This window comes from Saimiri boliviensis, chromosome 2, assembly GCF_048565385.1.
Source record: "Saimiri boliviensis isolate mSaiBol1 chromosome 2, mSaiBol1.pri, whole genome shotgun sequence".
Taxonomy (NCBI): Eukaryota; Metazoa; Chordata; class Mammalia; order Primates; family Cebidae; genus Saimiri; species Saimiri boliviensis.
This window is the reverse complement of record NC_133450.1, coordinates 127,374,028-127,398,880: the sequence shown is the minus strand read 5'-3', so window position 1 is coordinate 127,398,880 and position 24,853 is coordinate 127,374,028. Positions and strand designations below refer to the sequence as shown.

The following is a 24,853-nucleotide window of genomic DNA, read 5'->3' as shown; positions in this document are numbered from 1 at the left end:
TTGCTTTAGTCTTTGGGCAGAGCAAATCTTCCAATTGTTTCTGAAAAAAATATTGCAAAGAAAATATTTCTGGGGGGATCTTGCCCATCTGAAAGTGTATTTATTTTGCCTAAAACTTGATTGATAACTAGGCTGGGTGTAGGGTTCTATCATGAAAGTGATTTCCCCTGGGAATGCTGAAGCCACTGCTCTATTGGTACCTAGCTTCTGGGCTTGCTGCAGAGAAGCCAGATGCCATTCCTCCATTTTTTCTCTCTGGAAGTTGGTCTTCTCTGTTCCAGTGTTTTGAAATTTCATGGTATATGGGCTCAGCATGCCTTTCGAACTAGAAACTCATGACCGTTAATTCTCAGAAATCATTATTTCTTTGATCCCTTCTCTTTTCTTTCTTCACAGACTTTTTTTTTTTAATTTGGAGACTGTTTCTCTGATTTTCTAACCCTCCTATTGTTTTCCATTTCTCCTATCATTTTTAACTTCCAGGAGCATGTATGCTCCCTAAAATCTTCTCAGAGCACCCTGCCCTGATTCATAGGTACACTACCATCCTTTTCTGAGGTCTTAATGGTAGTTTTCCACATGTCCTCTACATCCTTTATAATCCCAGCTTTATCCATATTAATTTTTTTCTACCTGTCTTTGATATTAGAGGCAATTCTCAATTGTTTGGTGTTTCTTGGCTATTTACTCATGTTTTGAGGGGTACACTTTAAAAAAGCTGCTGGATGGACTGTTTATTGCGGAGGAGCTTATCAGCATAGGTTATCAGCATAGGTTCTTTAAAGGGGAGAATGAGCAGGCAGCTCCCCTTTAAAGTTAAGTGAGATTCCCCAGAGAAAGCTCCCCCAGTTCACTGTTCAGAGCGGGTGAGTCCAGCTGCCAGCATTCCACGGCTGAGTGGGAGAGAAGGGTTATGGGATCCTTCCCCGAAGCTCCTATTCTCTGTTTGCTGCCAGTGCCCCAACTGTGCAGATTGCTCCCAGCCTAGGCACCTGTAACTCTGTCGTCTCTCCACATGAAACCTTGGAAAGGAGGGGAAAGTATGACACTCCCTTGGCCAAGGGGAGAGGGGTTCTCAGTAACTGCTTCTTTTTTTTTTTTTTTTTTTTTTTTTTTTTTTTTTTTTTTTTTTTTTTTTTTTAGACGGAGTTTCGCTCTTGTTACCCAGGCTGGAGTGCAATGGCGCGATCTCGGCTCACCGCAACCTCCGCCTCCTGGGTTCAGGCAATTCTCCTGCCTCAGCCTCCTGAGTAGCTGGGATTACAGGCACGTGCCACCATGCCCAGCTAATTTTTTTGTATTTTTAGTAGAGACGGGGTTTCACCATGTTGACCAGGATGGTCTCGATCTCTTGACCTCGTGATCCACCCGCCTCGGCCTCCCAAAGTGCTGGGATTACAGGCTTGAGCCACCGCGCCCGGCCAGTAACTGCTTCTTGAAGAGACTTCAACCAGCCTCCTGTTTTCGTAGCCCACTTTCACCACCACTCTTATAAGCACCCGAGGTCACTAAGGCCTGAGCCTTTGAGCAATTGCATAGCAGCATACTGGTCACTGTCCAGTATTTCTGCGATGTCTTAACATTCATTTTCTCTCATTCCGTTAGGCACTGGTCATCCATCAGCTTTCCAGCTTCTGAAACCTTGTTGCTGTCATCCTCTTCTTGTTTCTTTTGTTCTTGTGCGATTATGCTGTAAAAAAAAAAAAAAAAAAATCTCTGCTTTTGTTATAGTGGGTTTCAGAAGTATCATCATCAATATGCATCTTTAACTGGAATGTAAGCATTTCACTTCCTTCTGGGGTGCCTCCACTCCTAGGTCCCCCAGCTTCTGCATGACTTCCATCACTATCACTTTCTTTTTGTTTCGAGATGGAGTTTCACTCTGTCACCCAGACTGGAGTGCAGTGGTGCAATCTCGGCTCACTGCAACCTCTGCCTCTGCCACCTGGGTTCAAGCAATTTTCCTGCCTAAGCCTCCCAAGTAGCTGGGACTACAGGCACCTGCCATTATGCCCGGCTAATTTTTGTATTTTTAGTAGAGATGGGGTTTTGCCATGTTGGCCAGGCTTATCCTAAACTCCTGACCTCAGGCAATCTGCCCACCTCAGCCTCCCAAAGTGCTGGGATGACAGGTGTAAGCCACCATTCCTGGCCCAACTTCCATCACTTTCAAATTCCGTTATCTGTTATCTTCTTTTCAAACATCTCTTCCTTGCTTGTTACCAGATGGTGTCAACTATCTCACATTCCTCAGTAATTTACTTTGACTGTTTGGTACCCAATTTAAACGTGTGTGTGTGTGTGTGTGTGTGTGTGTGTGTGTTGAGACAGGGTCTCCCTCTTTCCACGTTAGATTGCAGTGGTTCGATCATAGCTCAGTGCCCTTGAACTCCTGGGCTCAAGAGTGATCCTCCCACCTTAGCCTACCAAGTTGCTGGGATTATAGATGCAAGCCACTGCACCCAGCTCGTATTTTTTTTTTTTTTTTTTTTTTTGAGACGGAGTTTCGCTCTTGTTACCCAGGCTGGAGTGCGATGGCGCGATCTCGGCTCACCGCAACCTCCGTCTCCTGGGTTCAGGCAGTTCTCCCGCCTCAGCCTCCTGAGTAGCTGGGATTACAGGCACGTGCCACCATGCCCAGCTAATTTTTTGTATTTTTAGTAGAGACAGGGTTTCACCGTGTTGACCAGGATGGTCTCGATCTCTTGACCTCGTGATCCACCCGCCTCAGCCTTCCAAAGTGCTGGGATTACAGGCTTGAGCCACCGCGCCCGGCCACCCAGCTCGTATTTTAAAGGAAATAAATAGCACTGAAAGAAAGTAATGTCAAAAAAAAAAAAAAAAGAAGAAGTTGCATATTTACAGAAAGCGATTTACTCAACAAGTAGGGCTTGAAAGATTAAACCAAGTTGTTTTAAAACAAAAATATAAAATAAATAAAAGACCTAGTGGGGTTATGTAAGCCCATCATTTTGGGAAGTTGACAGTGCTATTTTGTCCATTTAATATTAAATTTGAATAACATTTAGTAAATGTTTTTAGTTAGTAATTCTTAGTGACTGCAATTATATTCATTATTTTAGTCAACTTAATACATTTTGTAATAATTCTTCCAAGCGTATTCTTTGACTAATGCAATTAGCTGGCACACGTTGAAGACATCAGAGGTTACACAAAGAGATCAGAGTTAAATGTTGAAAAATTCTAAAGTACATTTGTATCTGACCCTGAAATGTCTTGGTACTAGAAGCACTTGATGTTTTGGAAATTTTAAAAATTAACTTTTAGCAAAATAGTTTGAGCCACATTGGGAGCGCCAGTTCTCTGAGAGGGCACCATCAGCCCTTCCTTGGCCTGCCATTTATCTAGGCCATGGACCTCAAAGGTCTTTTCTGCTCCAGTTGTATCTAAAGAATAAGATCCACTACCTTCAGTAGCAGCAGCTCATTAAAGCAGAGAGTTTCCTAAGGGGGAATAAGTCAGAATCTGAGGGCTTCGAGGGGCAATTGTTTGAAGAGAACTGAAGAAGCAATGCTGCATCTTAGATATTAAGAAAGAGAGCAGAGCCTTTTCTTCTCCTTTTTGTGTAAGTAACTTCAAAATCTAAATATACCACTAATACAGAGAAATATGCTGATCATAAGCAGGCACCTCACTGAATTTTCACAAAACGACCACATCTCTGTAACCAGCACCCAAATCAAGAGCCAGCATAGAGCACCTGGAAGCCACCCTCACGCCCCTCAGCCTCTGCCATGACTCCTTCCACCAGGGCTAGCTCTACCTGTGGTTGAACTGTATGTAATCAAGTAGTATATAGACTTGGGTCTGGCTTTTTTTTCTGAACATTGGCTTTTGGCTGGGCACTGTGGCTCATGCCTATAATCCGAGCACTTAGGAGACCAAGACAGGAGGATCACTTGAAGCCAAGTGTTTGTGACCAGCCTGGACAACATAGTGAGACCCTGTCTCCACAAAAAAATTTAAAAATTAGCGGGACATGGTGGCACACACCTGCAGTCCCAGCTACTCGAGAGACTGAAGTGAGACTCTGTCCCAAAAAAACAAAAATAAAAAAATAAAACTGATCTTCTGGTTTTTTAGGGTGGTAGGGTCTCACTCCATCACCCAGTTGGAGTGCAGTGGTGCAGTCTTGGCTCACTGCAACCTCTGCCTCGTGTGGGCTCAAGCAGTCCTCCCACTTCAGCCCCCGATTAGCTAGGAATACAGGTGTGTGCCACCATGCATGGCTAATTTTTTTCATTTTATTTTTGTAGAGACAGGGTTTTGCTATGTTGCCCAGTCTGGTCTTGAGCTTCTGAGCTCAGGCAATCTACCCACCTTGGCCTTCCAAAGTGCTGGGATTACAGCGTGAGCCACTGCACCCAGCAAACATCAGCATTTGAATCCTGTTTCAGTGTCCTGGTTCAGACACTGATTAAGACTGATTATAAGAAAATAGACAAGGTGAGCCTTCTTGTCTATTTCAGTGCTATACCAGAATGCAGATGGTGCTTGAGCAGGGACATTGGTTAAATGTTTGACTTTCACAGAGCCTCTTAGTTACAAGCAGAATTAGACCACATAGAGTATGAAATGTCAACGAAGCTAGTTATTAGGGATATTGACTGCTGTGTACTTCAAAGCAAGGTAAGCCTTCCCATAGAGAATTAAATAGATTACACACATGAAACATTTATTTTCTTCAAGTACTGAGCCTAGGTACTAAAGAAAAACGTATTTACCTATCTAACCTGGACAAACATCTCATCTATGAGTTGTATCCGTTGGGCTACTAATTCCACAAATCTGACTCATTTTAATGATGAGTTCCAGATAATTTTGTAGTTTGAAACACAGATCACTCCAGAATCGCAGTCCTCTCTGGTCTAGGTGCTGTACCTGATGCAACAGTTATCTCTTAATGGAGGTTGGTGTTTATAGAACATTCCATACATGGTAAAAGGAATTTGAGGAGATTTTTAAAAAAAGAACGTTCTGTGTAAACTGTAAGTGGAAATGTTTGTATTTCCCTTGGCAAGCAAATTGGACTGGGTATATTCTTTGTTTGTGATCTAATCCAGCAAGGCCAATTACCGGAATAGAGCTTTAGGGCATAGCATGACTAATCAGCTTAATTAAGGCCTGCTTTTTTAAACACCAGGCTTCCAGGGGTGGCCACTATAGACTCCTGCAAGAGTCTTTAATAGATTTCCAGACTACCCAAGGGTGCATTTTACTTTTCTTATTTTTTTTTCAAGATAGTTTGATAAGACTCTAAAATGTAGTGATAAAACTATTTCCCAGTAAATCCCTCCTTAATTTATAGCCTGAGAACCTACATTTTTTGTCCTTGCTGTTATCTGTTTTAGTTGCTCTTACTATCCTTAGTGACATCACTGGTTAAGTTTTCATAAATATTCATTCAACCTGCGTGGAATGTAAAAATTAGTTCCAACGCAGAATTCCAGGATACTCAAATTAAAGAAGCTTGTCACACACGTTCTCTGGCATCAGTGGCATTTGACAAATCTTTAGCATGTGAACTTTGTCATAAACAACAGTATATATTGTGTCACTGCTATTGTCCCAAAATGTTCATGGTAGCACGAGAATAACAGATAAAAATGAAGTGCTTTTGAGCCGATGACTTGCTGTGATTCTATGGGTAAGCTCCTTCTCCTCTCTGAGTCTCAGATTCTTGAGCTGGAAAAGGACAGTGACAATGCTGCCTGCCTTGTAGAGTTGGTATGAGACTAACTGAGGTAGTGCGTGTGAAAGGATTTAGCACAGTGCCTGCCAGAGAATGGGCATTCAGCGAACATCAGCTATTAGTAATACTTTTAGCCATTACGTCTGTTTCCTTTTTCAGGATGAAATTGATTCTGCAGTAAAGATGTTGCTGTCGTTAAAAATGAGCTACAAAGCTGCCATGGGGGAGGATTACAAGGCTGACTGTCCTCCAGGGAACCCAGCACCTAGCAATAATCATGGCCCAGACGCCACAGAAGCTGAAGAGGATTTTGTGGACCCATGGACAGTACAGACGAGCAGTGCAAAAGGCATAGACTATGATAAGCTCATTGGTATGTCCTCTGTTTTCCTCCCAGAAAAAGCCTCATCTTTTAGAAGTGATCCCATTGAGTTGAGTCCATTAATGTTTTTAAATTCTGAATTAATCATAAATTCAGTGAAGCTTGATTCAGTGCCAAGAAAAAAGTGAATCCTAAAATTTTTCGGTTGTGCAACATTTCCAAAGGATTATTTTAAAATAAAATAACAATATAAAACAAATTTCAAAATAGTGATCTATAGTAGACAGCTTAGTAGAAGCTTTTCCCTTTTTTTTGAGCATTTCAGAACTTGGGAAAGCTCTATTGAAATGGTCATTTAAGGCCAGGCGTGGTGGCTCACACCTGTAATCCCAGCACTTCGGGAGGACGAGGCTGGCGGATCACAAGGTCAAGAGATCAAGACCATCCTGGCCAATATGGTGAAACCTTGTCTCTACTAAAAAATACAAAAATTATCTGGGCATGGTGGCACACGCCTGTAGTCCCAGCTCTTCGAGAGGCTGAGGCGGGAGAATTTATTGAACCCAGGAGGCGGAGATTGCAGTGAGCCGAGATTGCTCCACTGTACTCCAGCCTGGCAACAGAGCAAGACTCTGTCTCAAAAGAAAAGAAAAGAAAAGAAAAGAAAAGAAATGGTTGTTTAAAACATTTAGTAGCTATAAGTCAATTATAGATTAATTAGGTTTCACCTCAGTAATGGATATTGGAGTGGATACTGGCTATGGACCTAGAAGGCTGGAAGTCAGCTTAAGAGTGATAACTTTGCCATTCCATTGAAGTCTTTACTCTGAGATCATTGCTGATTGTCACAGAAGAAACAGAACTAAAACGTTTCATCCAAGTCAAAGCCATTTTCCATGATTTGAGTATAGACTTATCAATGAGGGAAAATTCACTTGACGACAGACGTTAATTCAGTTCAACAAATAACATGAGAAATCATGATTGTCAATGAATATGAATTTTACCTCAAGTGAATGTATATATATAAATATGTGTGTATATTTGTATTTTGTTGTCAAAAGTTGCTAGCTGGACCACATTCTGGATGTTTCCCATCAGAATAACCGTTCTCAGGCAAAACAGCATTTTGTGTTGTAATTTATTTCCTGTTTTATTAGTCGTACTGATCTCAGCTGTTATTTTAATACAAAGGCCTTTTACTTTATGTTGGGGGTAAGCACCTTTAGTAGAAGGCCTAAAGAGGTTTGCATTCATTAAGAATGTGCATGGATCACTCCCTTTTCACCTTCATTTCAATAATATCTGATCACTAAACATCCTGCCACATAAGAAAGTCATCTTGTCTTTTTTCCAATTTTTTCCAGTTCGGTTCGGAAGCAGTAAAATTGACAAAGAGCTAATAAACCGAATAGAGAGAGCCACCGGCCAAAGACCACACCACTTCCTGCGCAGAGGCATCTTCTTCTCACACAGGTCAGGGGCCCTTCACCACAGATCTTCTCACCTGTCCTCTTCTTTTAGTTCAAAAAATCATAACACAGCTCTCTTAATAAGCTGCCTGGCACTGCAGGAAAAGTGATGGCCAGCTGTCAGAAAACTGGGATCCACCCTCTGTCCTGTCAGTACCCACTATGGGATCATGCTTGTCCATTCACCCACAGGCCCTTAGTTTTTTCATTTTTAGACTATCCACCTCACAATATGGGAATCAATAGATTGCAGATGAGACTTGTCAGATGACATACTGTAAATAAATTATAAAAGGTCACGAAAACAAAAGAGATTAATATGTCCAAGTTCAACATTTCCCACACAACAAACAGTAGGCTTCCTGAAATTCCAAACCCTCTTCCTCCTATTGTATTGACTTGCTCATAAATCATACCAAAAGACAAGCCAATAGAGAATGCATGGAACAGAGCATCTGTACCTCAAGCCATAAATTACATGCAGATAACATCAAGATATGGGCAGGTTCCAAAGGGTTTCTGCCTGTCCCACCCTACATGTTATCTGGGTTGAGGCAGGCCCATTTTTGAAGCTGTGTCAATGGAATTTATGATCTGAGATAGGGTCGTTCTGTTCTACTGGCACTTCATGGTTATAGGAGAATACCTCCCAGGGCAGAGCCCAGCAGTCTGCTCAAACACTTTGAATTCTGCCTGCAAAGAACTCCAGGCCTTGCTCAACCCACTTTCTGGGCAGATTGTAATCAAAAAGTTGTCCTTAATTAACATATTATAAAACTCACTTTTTTAAGTATACAATTAAGTGGGTTTTAGTATATTCACAAGGTTGTGACACCATCATGACTAATTCCAAAACATTTCATCACCCCAAAAAGAAGCCTCTAACCATTAACCCATTTATGCCAGAGGTGGCAAAATTTTTTTGTGAAAAATCAGACCTTGGCGATCATCTTGAGCAGTAGGATATAAATAACTCCTACAAGATTAGTGTTCCAATAATGGAACGCTAGGCATAAATGGGTTAAGCAGTCATCCCTCCATTTCAGCCTCCCCACTGGCAACCATTCATCTGCTTTCTCTATATATAGATTTAAGCATTTCATATAAAGGATTTATACAACGTGGCCTTTTGTGTCTGGCTTTTACTTTTCATAACATTTTTAAGGTTCCTCCATGTTATAGCATATATCAGAACTGTATTCCTTTTTATTGCCAAATAATATTCCATTGAATAGATATAACTCACATTTTGTTTATTCATTGGTTAGTTGATGGACATTTGAGTTATTTTCACTTTTTGGCTATCAATAATGCTACTCTGACCATTTGTATACAAGTTTTTGTGTGGATGTATGTTTTCAAGTCTCTTGAGCATATACCTGGAAATAGAATTAATGGCTCATGTAGTAATTCCACGTTTAACTCCTTGAGGAACTGACAGACTTTTCTGTAGCAACTGTATCATTTTACTTTCCCACCAGCAACATAGGAAGCTCCCAATCTCTCCACATCCTCACCTGCACTTGTTATTTTCCATGGTGGTATGTTTTATAGCCATCCTAATGGGTGTGAAGTAGTATCTCATTGTGGTTTTGATTTGTATTTCCCTAATGACTAGTGATGTTGAGAATCTTTTCATGTGCTTATTAACCATTTTTATATCTTGTTTGGAGAAATGTCTATTCAGATCCTTTGCCTACTTTTTAATTGGGTTGTTTGTCTTTTTATTGTTGAGTTATAATAGTTCTTTATATATTCCGGATACTAGTTTCTTATCCATATATTACCTGCAAATATTTGCTTCCATTATATAGGTTGTCTCTTCACTCTTCTGATAGTCCTTTGAAGTATAAAAGTTTTTAAATTTTGATGAAGTCTAGTTTATTTTATCTTTGATTGATTGTGCTTTTAGTATGATATCTAAGAAACCACTGCCTAACCAAAGGTTGTGGTTTCAGTTTCTTATCCTTTTTGAGTTAATTTTTGTATATTTGTGAGGTACAGCTCCAACTTCGTTCTTCTTTTTTTTGAGACAGAGTCGCTCTGTCGCCCAGGCTGAAGTGCGATCTCAGCTCACCACAACCTCCGCCTCCCGGGTTCAAGTGATACTCCTGCCTCACCCTCCTAAGTAGCTGGGACTACAGGTGTGCACCACCATGCCCAGCTAATTTTTGTATTTTTAGTAGGGATAAGGTTTTACTATCTTGGCCAGGCTGGTCTTGAACTTCTGACTTCGTAATCCGTCCGCCTCAGCCTGTCAAAGTGCTGGGATTACAGGCGCAAACCACCACACCAAGCCTATCTCAGCACTCTTTTTCAAAGAGACTATTCTTTCCTTACTGAATTTTTTGGCATTTTTTGCCAAGAATCAATTGGCCGTATATTTAAAGATTTCATTCTAGACTTTGAACTCTATGCCACTGATCTATATATCTATCCTTATGCTAGTACTACATAGTCTTGATTACTATAGCTCTGTAATGAGTTTTGAAGTTAGAAAATGTGGATCCTCAAACTTTGTTCTTTTTCAAGATTGTTTAGGTATTCTAGGCCCCTTACATTTCCATACGAATTTCAGCTTTTCCATTTCCACAAAAGCAGCAGCTGGGATTTTGATAGGGATTGCACTGAATCTGGAGATTCGTTTGTAGAGTATTGCCATCTTAAAATATTAATTCATGAACATGGGATTTCTTTTTACTTCTTTCATTTCTTTCTTTGATATTTTGTAATTTTCAGTGTATAGGTTTTGCTATACACTTTGATTAAATCATAAGGATTTTATCTTTTTAATGCTATTGTAAATGGCATTTTCTTAATTTCATTTTCAGATTGTTCATTGCTACTATATAGAAATACAACTGATGGCCAGGCACGGTGGCTAACACCTGTAATCCCAGCACTTTGGGTGGCTGAGCAGGTGGATCACTTGAGGTCAGGAGCTCGAGACCAGCCTGACCATGGTGAAACCCCATCTCTACTAAAAATACAAAATTAGCCCAGCATGGTGGTGGGTGCCTGTAATCCCAGCTACTCAAGAGACTGAGGCGGCTGGGCGCGGTGGCTCAAGTCTGTAATCCCAGCACTTTGGGAGGCCGAGGCGGGTGGATCACGAGGTTGAGAGATCGAGACCATCCTGGTCAACATGGTGAAACCCCGTCTCTACTAAAAATACAAAAAAACTAGCTGGGCGTGGTGGCGCGTGCCTGTAATCCCAGCTACTCAGGAGGCTGAGGCAGGAGAATTGCCTGAACCCAGGAGGCGGAGGTTGCGGTGAGCCGAGATCGTGCCATTGCACTCCAGCCTGGGTAACAAGAGCGAAACTCCATCTCAAAAAAATAAAATAAAAATAAAAATAAAAATAAAAATAAAAATAAAAAAAAAGAGACTGAGGCAAGAGAATTGCTTGAACCCGGGAGGCGGAGGTTGCAGTGAGCAGAGATCACGCCATTACACTCCAGCCTGGGCAATGAGCAAAACTCCATCTCAAAACAAAAAAAAATACAACTGATGTTTGTGTATTAATCTTATATCCTGAAATTTTGCTGAGTTTATTAGCTCTAATGCTTTTTTCTTTTTGCAGATTGTATAGGATTTTCTACATATAGGATTATATCTCCTATTACTAGAGACAGTTTTGCTTCCTTTTTCTTTCCTAATTTTTCTGACTAGAACTTTCAGTAGGATGTTGAATAGTAGTGGTAAAAGTGAGCATCCTTTTCTTATTCCTGATCTTAAAGGAAAAGCTTTCAGTAAAGACTGAATATACACCATTGAGTATAATGTTAGCTGTGGGTTTTCTATATACCCTTCATCATGTTAAAGTGTTTTTATTATGAAAAGATGGTAGATTTTATCAAATGAATTTTCTGTGTTTATTGAGATGATCATGTGGGTTTTGACCTCTATTCTATTAGTATGGTGTATCACATTGATGGATTTTTGTGTGTTGAATCAACCTTGCATTCCTGGAACAAATCCTGCTTCATCATGGTGTTGAAAATCAATTGATTTTCAATCATGTGTATAATCCTTTTTATATGTTGCTGGATTTGGTTTGTGAGTTGCTGAGGATTTTTATATCTATTTATAAGGAGTATTGGTCTACAGTTTTCTTTTAATGTCTTTGTCTGGCTTGGTATCAGGGTAATACTGGCCTCATAGAATTAGTTGGGATGTAGTTCTTATTCAGTTTTTTTGGAAAAGCTTGCAAAGGATTGGTGTTACTTCTTTTTTGAACATTTGACAGAATTTATCAGTGAAAAAGGGTTTGGGGCTTTTCTTTGTATGAAATTTTTTGATTACTAAATTCAGTCTTTTTGCTTGTTATAGACCTGTTCATATTTTCTGTTTCTTCTTGGGTTTGTTTCAGTAATTTGTTTCTAGGAATTTGTCTACTTCATCAAGGTTATCTTATTTATTGGTATACAGTTATTCCTAGTATTCCCTTATATAGTAATCCTTTTCATTCCTATAAGGTTAGTAGTAATACCCCTTCTTATATTCCTGATTTTGGTAATTTGAGTCTTCTCTTTTATTCCACCACCCCCACCCCCAGTCACTTTGATTCAAAGTTTACTAATTTTGTTGGTTTGTAGTCAGCGTTTTTTATCTTAGCATTAAATGGTTCTCACTGCCCTTATGACTTATTTATTGACTGCAGTATAGTAATCCTGTAGCCTCTTGGCTTAAGAAAGAACAGGATCTGAGGCATTTGCCCATTCTCATATTTCAGACTGCCACTCTATCTAATTTTATCATCTGTAAAATTGGGGATTAAATGAGATCTACCATGCACAGTCAAGCTTCAAGTGGTGGGCAGGTACCTGGGTTCCGTCAGTAGCTGAATGAGTCTCTGCTGGAAACCCGTCCTCATAAAAGGTGAGCTCAGAATTGGAGCCCAGTAAATTTCTGCACACTTCTCAGGAGCACTGCAGGACAAAGCACACAGTGTGTTCTCAGATGCTTCCTATAAACACAGGAAAAGCAGCTCATGGGACAACTGCATTTTTTTTCTCTTCTGTAAGCCCATAAAAGTTTAATTTATTTAATTGTGAGAACCAAAGAAGGACACTTTACTTCCAAAATTATGGGTTATTTTCTTTCCTTATTTCAAAAGCAGTAGGTGAGCATTTCATGGGGAATAAAATAAAAACTAAACCCAAAAACCAAACACCCACAATTGTATCAGTCCAGAGATGAGCACTACTAACCCTGGTCTTGGGGAATGTAAGGAGAAGTCACTTTCAGAATACTCTTCTCTAGATTCTCCTACCCAGACCTCTGGAAAAAGTAGATATTCCTCTTATATTTGGGGACACTTTACCCAGAAAAAAAGGGCATTCATCCTGGAGTTTCCCACCCTGCTGAACATTGGAACCTCACAGAGCTTTTTTTTTTTTTTTTTTTTTTTTTTTTAGACGGAGTTTCGCTCTTGTTACCCAGGCTGGAGTGCAATGGCGCATCTCGGCTCACCGCAACCTCCGCCTCCTGGGTTCAGGCAATTCTCCTGCCTCAGCCTCCTGAGTAGCTGGGATTACAGGCACGCGCCACCATGCCCAGCTAATTTTTTGCATTTTTAGTAGAGACGGGGTTTCACCATATTGACCAGGATGGTCTCGATCCCTCGACCTCGTGATCCACCCGCCTCGGCCTCCCAAAGTGCTGGGATTACAGGCTTGAGCCACCGCGCCCGGCCCAGAGCTTTTTAAAATTACACATTCCCAGAGAGCACCTCAGATCCATTGAATCAATCTCTGGAGGCAGGGCCCAGGCAGCTGAGATTGGAAGCAACCTCGTGGGGAGGGGAATGACTGACTCTAGAGTGACTCGCAGATGAAGATACCTAGTCCCAAGTTGGCTGAGGGACCCAGATCAGATCTCCAACTGGGGACTTGACCTCTGAACTCCCAGAGGACAATTCTTACTTTCCCTGCTAAGCCAGGACTGTATGGTCCCATGTAGTTTGCCCAGTCTTGTTCTGAGAGTCCTCGAGCTGCATGATTCTGAGCAAGGATCGTATGGTGTCGGCCTAGTGTCCCCAGGGAAGTGTACCAAGCTCAAGTATGTCAGCACTGATGTTTGGAGGGATTCCAAGAGCCCCAGTAACTGCACAGCCAGATCCGTCTTTTAAACATGTCATTCCAAACCTGCACATTTTATATTTTAAAACACTCAAAGAAGAAACCATTTCAGTAGAAGTTTCCTGTCATTTTTATATCATAGGCACCAAAGGTAACAAACTCTAGTTATCTACGTTGTTTTGTCTCTGTCTTTGTTTTTCATTTCCAAAAGTACACTAGTGCTTTGATGTTTTTCTCAGAAAATCACACTTTTCCTCTTCTCCTTTTTCCTTTAGAGATATGAATCAGGTTCTTGATGCCTATGAAAATAAGAAGCCATTTTATCTGTACACGGGCAGGGGCCCCTCTTCTGAAGCAATGCATGTGGGTCACCTCATTCCATTTATTTTCACAAAGTAAGTATTGGATCTTATGACTTTTCTTACTCTCTTAGTGAATTGAGAATGTTACTTATAAACCATGTTTAGAACTGACAAGATCATGCTAGTTCATTTGCTGAGCAGCCAAGATGTCAAGAGTTGGCACTTTTTTGGCTTCCATTCACTTTGTTCCTGGGCTTACTTCAGAGGAACTTGGAGTGATGGGGAGAGTACAGCTTTGGAGTCAGCCAGACATGCTCCTCTTCTCATCCTGCTCCGTGTCCACATGGCCATGGGCCAGCTACTTCTCTGAGCCTGAGTTTCCACATCTTCAAGATGAGACTGATACCTGCCTCAAAAAGCTATTGTAAGGCTTCAAAACAAACTGTGTAGAGCAGCTAACACAGGGCATACAGGGCCATCTTGGTCAATAAATGGTAGTAGCCCTTATATTATCCAAAGTCAAATTCATATCATGATTCAAATTGTGGTTTTGTAGGCAAGGAAGTTTTAACCTACATTAAGTAGGAACCGTGTTTTCAGATGCACAGTGGCATTCCTCCAAAGGGGAGACGAAACATCAACTTTCTTCCCCCATATTTCTTTAGGTGGCTCCAGGATGTGTTTAACGTGCCCTTGGTCATCCAGATGACGGATGACGAGAAATATCTGTGGAAGGACCTGACCCTGGACCAGGCCTACGGCTATGCCGTGGAGAATGCCAAGGACATCATTGCCTGTGGCTTTGACATCAACAAGACTTTCATCTTCTCTGACCTGGACTACATGGGGTAAGAAGAAAATGCCTGACTGTCTTTTTCAATAGGTAGAGGCAGATGTCAAGTTGCTATGATCACAGCTAAATCCGAAATACCTGAAATGGTCTTAAGGCCTGGTAAATGTTCTTCTTCCTTCATTAAATGCTGTGAGCTGGTTTATTGGTTTTATTTACCAATAGTTTTAGAAGTGAAAATCTATGTATATAAATAGAAAGGATTAAGTGATATCAGTATCTTAAGGACTCGATTATTGCCTCCATAATTAAATTTACAGAAATTTAAAATACGGGCTTAGCTACAGCACAATGGCAGCTCAGATTTTCATCCCCAGCTGTGCCAGGAAGTCCTGCATTGCAGTTTCTCACCAAGGATAGTCAGTCTTCCAGAGTTGTGTCTTCCTCCTTTTCAGTGTACCTTTTCCTCACAGAGAGAAGACTCAGTGGTTACATAGTTCCTCAGTCTAGTTCTTTTAATCAACCATTTAATAGACCAAAATATTTTGTTCTGAAAATCCTTCAAGTTTTACTCCAAATGATTACAAGAAGGTGTTAGAAAAATAAGACTTTGGTCAACCATCACAAGAAGAATGTTACTTAGCTCAACAAATATTTCTTGAGCTCCTAAGTTGTGGTACTCCCCTAAGTCATGGTACTCCCCTAAGGCGTAGTACTCCCCTAAGGCATAGTACTCTACTCCCCTAAGTGATTCCCCAGGAGGAATGGGTTCATTGCTACCTCCGTGCAGCCTGAGCTCGGCTCTGAGCAGGTCCTCCCATGTTAGCTCACCATCAGGAACCAGGCCAAGGCAGGATCAGAGGGACACCAGAGAGGCAGGTAAGCAGTGAGCACAGGAGCATGTGCTTAGGGCTGCCTCCCCAGAATATTCCCTTTTATAAGCGCTTAAGAGTAGTGACTTTATATTCCGTTGAGAGCAATACATGCCCAGATAAGAAATCTGGCCATCAGCCAGTAAAAGTTAGCTTTCTAGTGTTACCTATTAGATTTTTTTAATTACTTCTCTTGGTTCTGCCATGTGAGCATAGAGGCCCTGTGGCATCCTTGAAGAAAGGGAAGTAGACAGGGATCCAGATCCTGGCACCTGGATTTAGTGGCTGAGTGTCATAGCAGCCATGTCCATGAAATGGGATCAGACAAGAACAGAGATGTCATCATTAGCATCTTTTTTTTTTTTTTTTTTTTTTTTGAGACAGAGTATCACTTTGTTGCCAGAGTGCAATGGTGTGATCTCAGCTTACTGCATCCTCTACCCGCTGGGTGGAAGTTCAAGTGATTCTCCCGCCTCGGCCTCCCAGTAGCTGGGATTACAGGCATGCACCACCACTCTGGGCTATTTTTTATATTTTTAGTAGAGACAGGGTTTTGCCATGTTGGCCAGGCTGGTCTGGAACTCTGACCTCAAGTGATTTACCTGCCTTGGCCTCCCAAAGTGCTGGGATAACAGGTGTGAGCCACTGCTCTTAGCCTTATTAGTATAATTTTCATGGCACTTTATTTCCTTGCTCTCACCCAGTTCCATACAATGATTCAACTGATTGAACTTCAGCAGAGACAACACCATGGGCTCTGCTCCTCCCTTTCCAGCCAGGCAAGTGCTGCTGGCATTGCCCAGTAGCCACTATCCTCTTCCCACGGCACCACTGCCCCCAGCAGCCAGTGTTCTCCCTAGAACTTAGAGCTAATGTCATCTTCCTCTTGTGGTCTTTCCCAGTTCTCCTCCTTAGATGACTGTGAGAATTCTCACCTTTCGCTTAGCACAAAGCTCTTTCATGGTTGGCCCTGTGTTCTCTCCAGTGTCACTGCTACCTCCAGCTTTGCAGTGTCTGTGGGGCCCAGGAGGGGATGGGCCACAGAGAGCACAAATTCAGGAACTATGTGTCTTACCCGCCCATTGGGGGCAGTTCAACATCCCTCTCCTTTGTACATGCTCTGTGCTGCCCAGAATTCTCACCCACTTTCCTGATCCTGCCACCCCCAGCTTAGCCAGTTCCTACACTTTCTTCCAAAGGCATAACCAAGCATCACCTTTTCCTGAGAGCTTTCCCTCCCCACAGCCAAATTTAGATGCCCCTCTCTGGTCCTCCATCACGCTGGGCCTCACCTCTGCCACCACTGGTGCAGGTGTGTAAGACACATAGTTCCTGAATTTGTGCTCTCTGTGGCCCATCCCCTCCTGGGCCCCACAGACACCACAGAAGCAAAGCTGAGTCCCTGCCTCGATGGACGTACATGCTGGTGGCAAGACAGGAGCAAGTGCCTGTAATAGTCCATGAAGCAGATTCAGCCAGTAGACATGCAATGGGGCCGATGAACTTTTGAACAGTCCACATGAAAAGACCACCACCTGAGCAGCCCATCTTCAGCCCTCTGAATATGGAGAGTGGCTGCTGTTCCCTGTGCTGTCTCTTTGGTAACTGCAGTTGCAGCTCCTGACCAGCCTCCACCTTCACTCAATAAGAACTTTTTTTTTCTTTTTCTTTTTTATTGAGAGGGAATCTCGCTCTGTCACCCAAGCAGGAGCACAGTGGCACAGTCTCAACTTACTGCAACCTCTGCCTCCTGGGTTCAAGCAATTCTTGTGCCTCAGCCTCCTGAATAGCTGGGATTACAGGCACCCGCCACCACACCCAGCTAGTTTTTGTACTTTTAGTAGAAACAGGGTTTCACTGTGTTGGTCAGGCTGGTCTCAAACTCCTGACCTCAGGTGATCTGCCAGCCTCAACCATCCTAAGTGCTGGAATTATAGGTGTGAGCCACTGCACCTGGCCAAGGACTTCCTTTTTCTTTACAAACACAGAATAAAGATGAAACCCAGATAGTAAGTCTATCAAAAGGGTCTGTGATATCCTTTCTGGAAAGACATTTTATATTGAACCTAAAGTGAGGAGAGACATTTTAAAGGTTAAATCCTCTATCCAAACATTTTTTTTTTTTTTTTTTTTTTTTTGAGACAGAGTTTCGCTCTTGTTACCCAGGCTGGAGTGCAATGGCGCGATCTCGGCTCACCGCAACCTCCGCCTCCTGGGTTCAGGCAATTCTCCTGCCTCAGCCTCCTGAGTAGCTGGGATTACAGGCACGAGCCACCATGCCCAGCTAAGATTTTTTGTATTTTTAGTAGAGACGGGGTTTTACCATGTTGACCAGGATAGTCTCGATCTCTCGACCTTGTGATCCACCCGCCTCGGCCTCCCAAAGTGCTGGGATTACAGGCTTGAGCCACCGCGCCCGGCCTTCCAAACATTTTACTTTTAAGAGTTTCTTCTAAACATTTGAGCATTTTACTTTCCTTTCTTCAATTTAACTCCAAATCTGTATCTTTGGCTTCATAAAGCTCCTTCCTGGTCTTTAGGAGCTGGAAACTCAACAGAGCCAGCCATCGCCTTGTTTAGTGGGAGGGAGGTGGCGAGGCCGCCGTGAGGCGGGAAGCCAGTGCATTTCCCCCTGCACATTGCACGCGGGCTCAGAAAGGCCTTCCTGTCGGGGCTCCGAGGGATGCAAAGGCACTGAGCTGGGAGTCTGAAAACTTGTGTTCCAGACCCAGCTCTGCCCCTGCCTAGTCTTGTTCCCTTGGGCAAGTCCTTAAATGTCTGAGCTCCCATTTTTCCTGTGAGGTAAGGAGCTCGGTGGTGGGAGGCGGGCAGCATAGCAGAGGTTGCAAGTGCCCTGCTGGGTGGCCACCCACTGTGTGGCCTGGGCATGGGAGGAGCTCCTCTCTGCCTGCTTTCCCCACTCTGCTTATTTGTTCTACAATATTTATTGGACATCTGCTATATGCCAGGGTCATGCTGGAGGTACAGCAAGGAGCAAAACCATCTCAGCAGCTGTGTAGAGCCTCTCTTCTAATGGGGAGAATCGGCTAACAGGTGATCAATCAGGTGATAATGAGTCCTATGGTGATAATAGGGACAAAAGGCAGGGGTAGAGAAGACCGTGGTCAGGAGATGATAGTGCCTGCACTGCATGTAAAGTGCTTCAAGCCACGCCTGGCACCTGGGGAGCGCTCAGTAAATGTAATTTAAAATCTCTTCCCACTTTAAACCCTGTCTGAGAGTGAAAGGCAGGTGCCCTCCCTGGGGTAACTGGTCACTCAGCCACATGTGGTATACAGTTAGGTGTGTTCATTGCAGCCAGTGAGAAGCCTCCATGTGTGGGCACTGGCATGGCTGTTGTTACATGGTGGGTCTGTCCCAGCTGTGCAGGGGTACAGCTGTCCCTTGAAGAAAGGATCACGCATGCTCATGGTGCAGTGCTTGTATTCATCCTATAGCCAACACAGTGGCAGCAGCTTGCCACAGGTAATGACCAGTCTTCTAAGAAAAGGCAGCGTTCTCTAACTCAGAAATACCAGTCAGGCCGGGTGCATTGGCTCACGCCTGTAATCCCAACACTTTGGGAGGCTGAGGCGGGTGGATCACGAGGTCAGGAGTTTGAGGCGAGCCTGGCCAAGACGGTGAAACCCGGTCTCAAAAACAAAAGAAATACCAATCAGGCACCGTGGAGCTGCAGTCCTGCCACAGTTTGGGGATACTGGAGACTTTCCCTCCTTGTAGGGATTAGGGTGTCCCAGGTACCTCAACCCCAAGGGCACATGCAGTCTTTGCTGCCACCCATCTCCCCAGGTGACACACAGCTGCTGTCCTTACTGGCTGTGAGGCCTGCTACAGTACCCAGGAGGGCCTCTCCATGCCTGCGGTGTCCCTGGCTTGCTTAGCAGGCAGACAGAGGCCGCATCTTCCCAGGCAGTGCCGTAGTCAGTTGTGCCATTGCTCTGTTGTTTCCATTATGCTGAGTGGGTGACATGGATGCTGAGTGCTCCTGGCATCCGCCTTCACATACTCCGCCTGCCATCTCCAGTGCCCCCCAGGGCCTGAAATTCAGCCAGCTGCTATGCGAAAGTCACAGTCCATCCCTCCCATGCTGCCTCTGGATAACTTGGACAGAACCTTGGCACTGACCTTGACCGTTACAGGCTTCCCAGCATTGTGCTTCACCCAGCCCAGACGGCCAGTGTCCCTGCACTCCTGACACCCCACCCCACCTGCGTAAAGACATTCAGTAGTTCTCCACCCTATGCCAAAAGGCTAAACTCTTCTAAAGTGGTATGATAGTCTCCCACAACAACAGCACAGGCTTTGGGGCCTGGCAAACCTGTGTTGAGATCCCAGCCCCTGTACTCATTGGGCCTGTGACCATGACCCTAAAATTCTTTGAGCCTAGTCTTTAACTGTACAGTGGAGGCAATGCTACTACTTTGAAGGGGAGTTTGGCAGTATTGACACTTATGCAACACCTAGCACAGTTCCTGCCACATGGTGCAAACACTTAAAAGACAGCAGCCGTCCCCCTTTTCCTTCATAGTGCCTGACACATGGTAGGGCCTGGAGGAAAAGCTATTGAATAGAGTCATCCAAAGATGCACTATAAGAAGCCACTTGGCCAGGCACAGCGGATCATGCCTGTAATCCCAGCACTTTGGGAGGCTGAGGCCAGCAGATTGCTAGGTCAGGAGTTTGAGACCAGCCTGACCAACATGGTGAAACCCCGTCTCTACTAAAAATACAAAAATTAGCCCAGCATGGTGGTGGACACCTGTAATCCCAGCTACTCTGGAGGCTGAGGCAGGAGAATCACTTGAACCCAAGAGGCAGAGGTTGCAGTGAGCTGAGATCATGTCATTACACTCCAGCCTGACAACAGAGCGAGACTCCATCTCAAAAATTTTTAAAAAAGCCACTCTGGGTTCTGCCAATCCCCTACATCCCTCTGTTTGCTTCAGCCTAGTTCACCCTGATAGCAGAATGGCTGCCACAGATCCAGGCCTCAAAGCTATACCCCTCACCATCCTGAAGAGAGGATTGAGTTGCTTGAATCAGCCACTGTGGCCTAGCCCATTGCTAGGGATAGGGTCAGTTCCTCCCAAACAGCAGTGGGAGTAGTGGCCAGAGGTGAGGAGGACCAGCTGCACTGAGACAAGCCTTCCTCCCTCTCGGGCCATGGGTTTCTATCCGTACACTCATCCAAAAACAAGCAGATAGTCTCCCACAACACAGTATGTCTCAGTGGAGAAGCTCCTGGGGGCTCCCAGACTTGAGTTCCACAGCCAACTGAACTGTTGACTCTGGCAGAATTTAAATTTTTCGTGCTATAAGCAAGTCTCTGAATCTGATTGTGTTCTTGCCTTGTTTGTATGTCTGCTTCACATTGGTTTCATACTGGTTTCTGCCTTTCCCAGTCAACTCCACCAGTAAACGTGTGTCTGCTTTGCCTGATGTAGATATCTTTGCCTTCGGATGACTTCCTGGCACCTTCCTAGTGTTTATGTGTTGACTGCAATGTGGCCCCCAGTCTGGCTGGTGCCACCACTCTTTGCATCTAATTTTAACAACTGTGACTTTGCCCTCAGTGAAATTTGATTCTTACTGTCTTTGCAGGACGAGCCCAGGTTTCTACAAAAATGTGGTGAAGATTCAGAAGCATGTTACCTTCAACCAAGTGAAAGGCATTTTCGGCTTCACTGACAGTGACTCCATTGGTAAGGGGCCCACTGCTGCCTGTGGCCCACTCCCCATGCTCTTCAAAAAGGAGCGGAGTTGCTGTGAAATGTTACCATTTGCAAACTGTCTCTTTAAGTAGGACACCCAGGCATGGGTGGGTCATCGTCACCCTGGAACCTGATAAGCTAGTGTAAAGCATTGAGCAGCTTCTAAGGATGACTTTGGAGTTCCAGCAGCTCTGGTGGGACCCCAGTCAGTGTAGGGCGGCCTTGGGTGGAACCCAGGGGTGATGGAGAAGGACAGCTGGGTCTGCTGCCCATGAAGGGGCCTTCGAGTCTTTGTCTCCCTGGTCCTCAGTTTCCCCACATGTAAAATGAGGGCCTTGACTCGAGGTCTTCTGGAACCTTCCCACACCCGCCCTGCTCTCCTTCCATGGCTCCACCCCCCGCAGATCATGGCCGTAAATTTCCATGTGTCCTTCAGATGCATTGGCCTTGTCGACTTTTAGACTTTTGGTCCTTGAGACTTGTGGTTGGGCCTTCTGATCTCCTCCTCTGCTTGATTTTTGACGCATGGCTCCAGGCCTAGCAGGCCTTTGAGGCCTTCAATCATAGCCGCCAGCCGAGACAGCTCCTTGGAATGTGCTTCCCAGGCCCTCCTTGGAGAGCGTTTACCCTGCTTGGAGCTAGAGCCACAGTGGCATGTGCTCCACAGCAGCAGGGTCACGCTGGGCCAGCCGCATGCCCAGGGCCCAGAAACACTTGAGCTCACCCAGGGCTTGGGTGCTGCCACTCAATGGGGGCTGGCATGGCACCACTTGTCAGGGGCCATGGAGAGGTCAAAAGTTCTACTTCTGCAGGTCTAACGAAATACTAATGACAGTACTAACAGCAGCCACATCCAAAACACAAACGACTGTTTTAAACACCAAAATACATTCATCATAACTTAGGATAATTAGAGATGCAACAACCTGAATTACCAGTGGTTAGAGAATGCTTAGATTATATGATACATTGACAGGACAGAGTATACTCAGTAACCATATGGAGTGAAAAAGGCAGGGAAAAACCAGATACAGTGTGATCACAACAAAAATGCATACAGCAAATGGATAGACCGAGACACAATCCAGATACAGTGTGATCACAACAAATGCATACAGAAAATGGATGGACCGAGACACAATCCAGATACAGTGTGATCACAACAAATGCATACAGAAAATGGATGGACCGAGACACAATCCAGATACAGTGTGATCACAACAAAAATGCATACAGAAAATGGATGGACCGAGACACAATCCAGATACAGTGTGATCACAACAAATGCATACAGAAAATGGACCAAGACACAATCCAGATACAGTGTGATCACAACAAATGCATACAGAAAATGGATGGACTGAGACACAATCCAGCTATACAGTTTGCTCTTTCTACTTTTCCGTATTTTTTAGATTTTCTTTAACGATTACTTTATAATGGGGAGAAAACCTGTTTTTGTTCATCCGTTTTTAACTAAGCAGAACAGGAACTCATCTTGGGTATAAAAATATTTTTGCTCATTTTCAGGGAAGATCAGTTTTCCTGCCATCCAGGCCGCTCCCTCCTTCAGCAACTCATTCCCACAGATCTTCGGAGACAGGACAGATATCCAGTGCCTTATCCCATGTGCCATTGACCAGGTCAGCAGGCAGAACCAAGGCTCTCTAAGTCTGGGGCTTTGGCAGCAGATTCCTCTTAAACTCTTCAGCAGAGAAAGGAAGTGTTGAAAGATATGAAGGGCAGCCAAGCGGTGTGGCTCATGCCTGTAATCCCAGCACTTTGGGAGGTCAAGGCAGGCAGATCACTTGAGGCCAGGAGTTCAAGACCAGCCTGGCCAACATGGCAAAACCCCGTCTCTACTAAAAATACAAAAATTAACTGGTCGTGGTGGTGCACACCTGTAATCCCAGCTACTAACCTCGCTTGAACCAAGGAGACAGGTTGCAGCGAGAGCCTGGGTGACAGAGCAAGACTGTCTCAAAAAAAAAAAAAAAGGGAAAGAAAGTCAGGGGGTTGGGGGCAATGTGGGGGACAGCATTAGGACATACCTAATCATACGGGCTTAAAACCTAGATGATGGGTTGATGGGTGCAGCAAACTACCATGGCACAGGTATACCTAGGTAATAAACCTGCATGTTCTACATATGTATCCCAGAACTTAAAGTAAAATTAAAAAAAAAAAAAAAGAAGATATGAAGGGAGGCGGGAGTGAGTTTCTTCAGTTGGAAGCATGAGAGCCTCTGTGCAGATGCTCACGGGGACTACTCACAGCTGAACTGGCATGGGTTCCAGCCACCCTCATCAGGGTCCTTATTCTCCCCACAGGATCCTTACTTTAGAATGACAAGGGACGTCGCCCCCAAGATCAGCTATCCTAAACCAGCCCTGCTGCACTCAACCTTCTTCCCCGCCCTGCAGGGCGCCCAGACCAAAATGAGTGCCAGCGACCCCAACTCCTCCATCTTCCTCACCGACACAGCCAAGCAGATCAAAACCAAGGTGAGCAGAGGGCAGCCAGTGGGAGCAGAAACACGCCCTGGGGGCACATGCAAACACACATCACCACACAGTGTTTTGAGCCCCAGCCACCTTAGCCATGCCGAACTCCAGGACTGCCAGCTGTGCTCCCTGCAGAACTCAAGACAGCCTGTCCTTCCCAGATGAAGCAGGTGAATTTGTCTTGTGTCCTTTAATTTAGGGTAACATTTTGAATTTTTTTTTCTTTTTTTTCCTTTTCTGCTTTTTTACCAATACCGTTCTGGAAGCAAAGTCATGGCAGTTTCCTTAAAGTTATAGGTAGTGTGGATGTTATTAAACAGTGGAAAAGATTTGTGTATATTTCTGATCATCAGCCATGTTTCAGGGGCTGGGCCAGGTGCCTTATTTATGTTTTCTCATGTTTCATTCTCACTGGGAGATGGTGGTGCTGTTCTCTTTAAACATGAGATGATGAGGCTTAGAGAAGCTCAGCCACTTGACCAAGTTTCCCCCACTGGGAATCAGTGGCACTGCTCTCCTGGCCGTGAGCACCCATTACTAAGTGGGGGTTAGGAGCTGGTTTTGTCCCAGAGAGTGTTCTCACCGAGAGACACAGAATTGAGAAATGTCCTTCCACGGGACAATCCTGCTGGCCCCGGGAGGGATGCACACAGCAGGCACTCAGCAAACATTTGGCAGATCACTAGAGAAACTAAAAGGAGAAGTTACTCTGAGCTTCCTTATTTTGCAGGGCCCTAGTTCTGTTGCCTGTTTCCTCAACTGCCAGTGTATATATAATTGCCTCACTGTTAACACAACGCAGTTGACATTTTCTTTGGAAACAAGTGTGTGTTTGCAGGCTAGAAGATTGCAGTGGGAATGCTGCGAACTGTATTTGAGGCATGTCACGTGCCCTCTGAGTCACTGCCCCTGACCCTCCTGGAAAGTCCCAAGCAGGTTCTGGTTGACAATGGGGAAGCCTTTCATATCAAAACTTTCTAAGACATGGCCTCCACCAACTCTCTCCACTCAGTTGGAAGCTGGTATAATCGGGCCTTTTCTTTCCCTTTCACTTCTGGCCAGA

At 44.1% G+C, this 24,853-nt stretch overlaps 1 protein-coding gene across 2 annotated transcripts in view; it reads left to right on the top strand.

The window, feature by feature from the left end:
* WARS1 (tryptophanyl-tRNA synthetase 1) overlaps positions 1-24,853 on the top strand; it is a 40,867-nt gene that overhangs the window by 8,820 nt on the left and 7,194 nt on the right. For both annotated transcript variants that reach the window (XM_010352370.3, XM_003941607.4), the window contains exons 3-9: positions 5,873-6,086; positions 7,403-7,511; positions 13,866-13,985; positions 14,558-14,740; positions 21,177-21,277; positions 22,817-22,929; positions 23,617-23,790. In XM_010352370.3, coding sequence (XP_010350672.1) covers positions 5,873-6,086; positions 7,403-7,511; positions 13,866-13,985; positions 14,558-14,740; positions 21,177-21,277; positions 22,817-22,929; positions 23,617-23,790 — 1,014 coding nt within the window. The remainder of the gene's footprint in view (positions 1-5,872; positions 6,087-7,402; positions 7,512-13,865; positions 13,986-14,557; positions 14,741-21,176; positions 21,278-22,816; positions 22,930-23,616; positions 23,791-24,853) is intronic.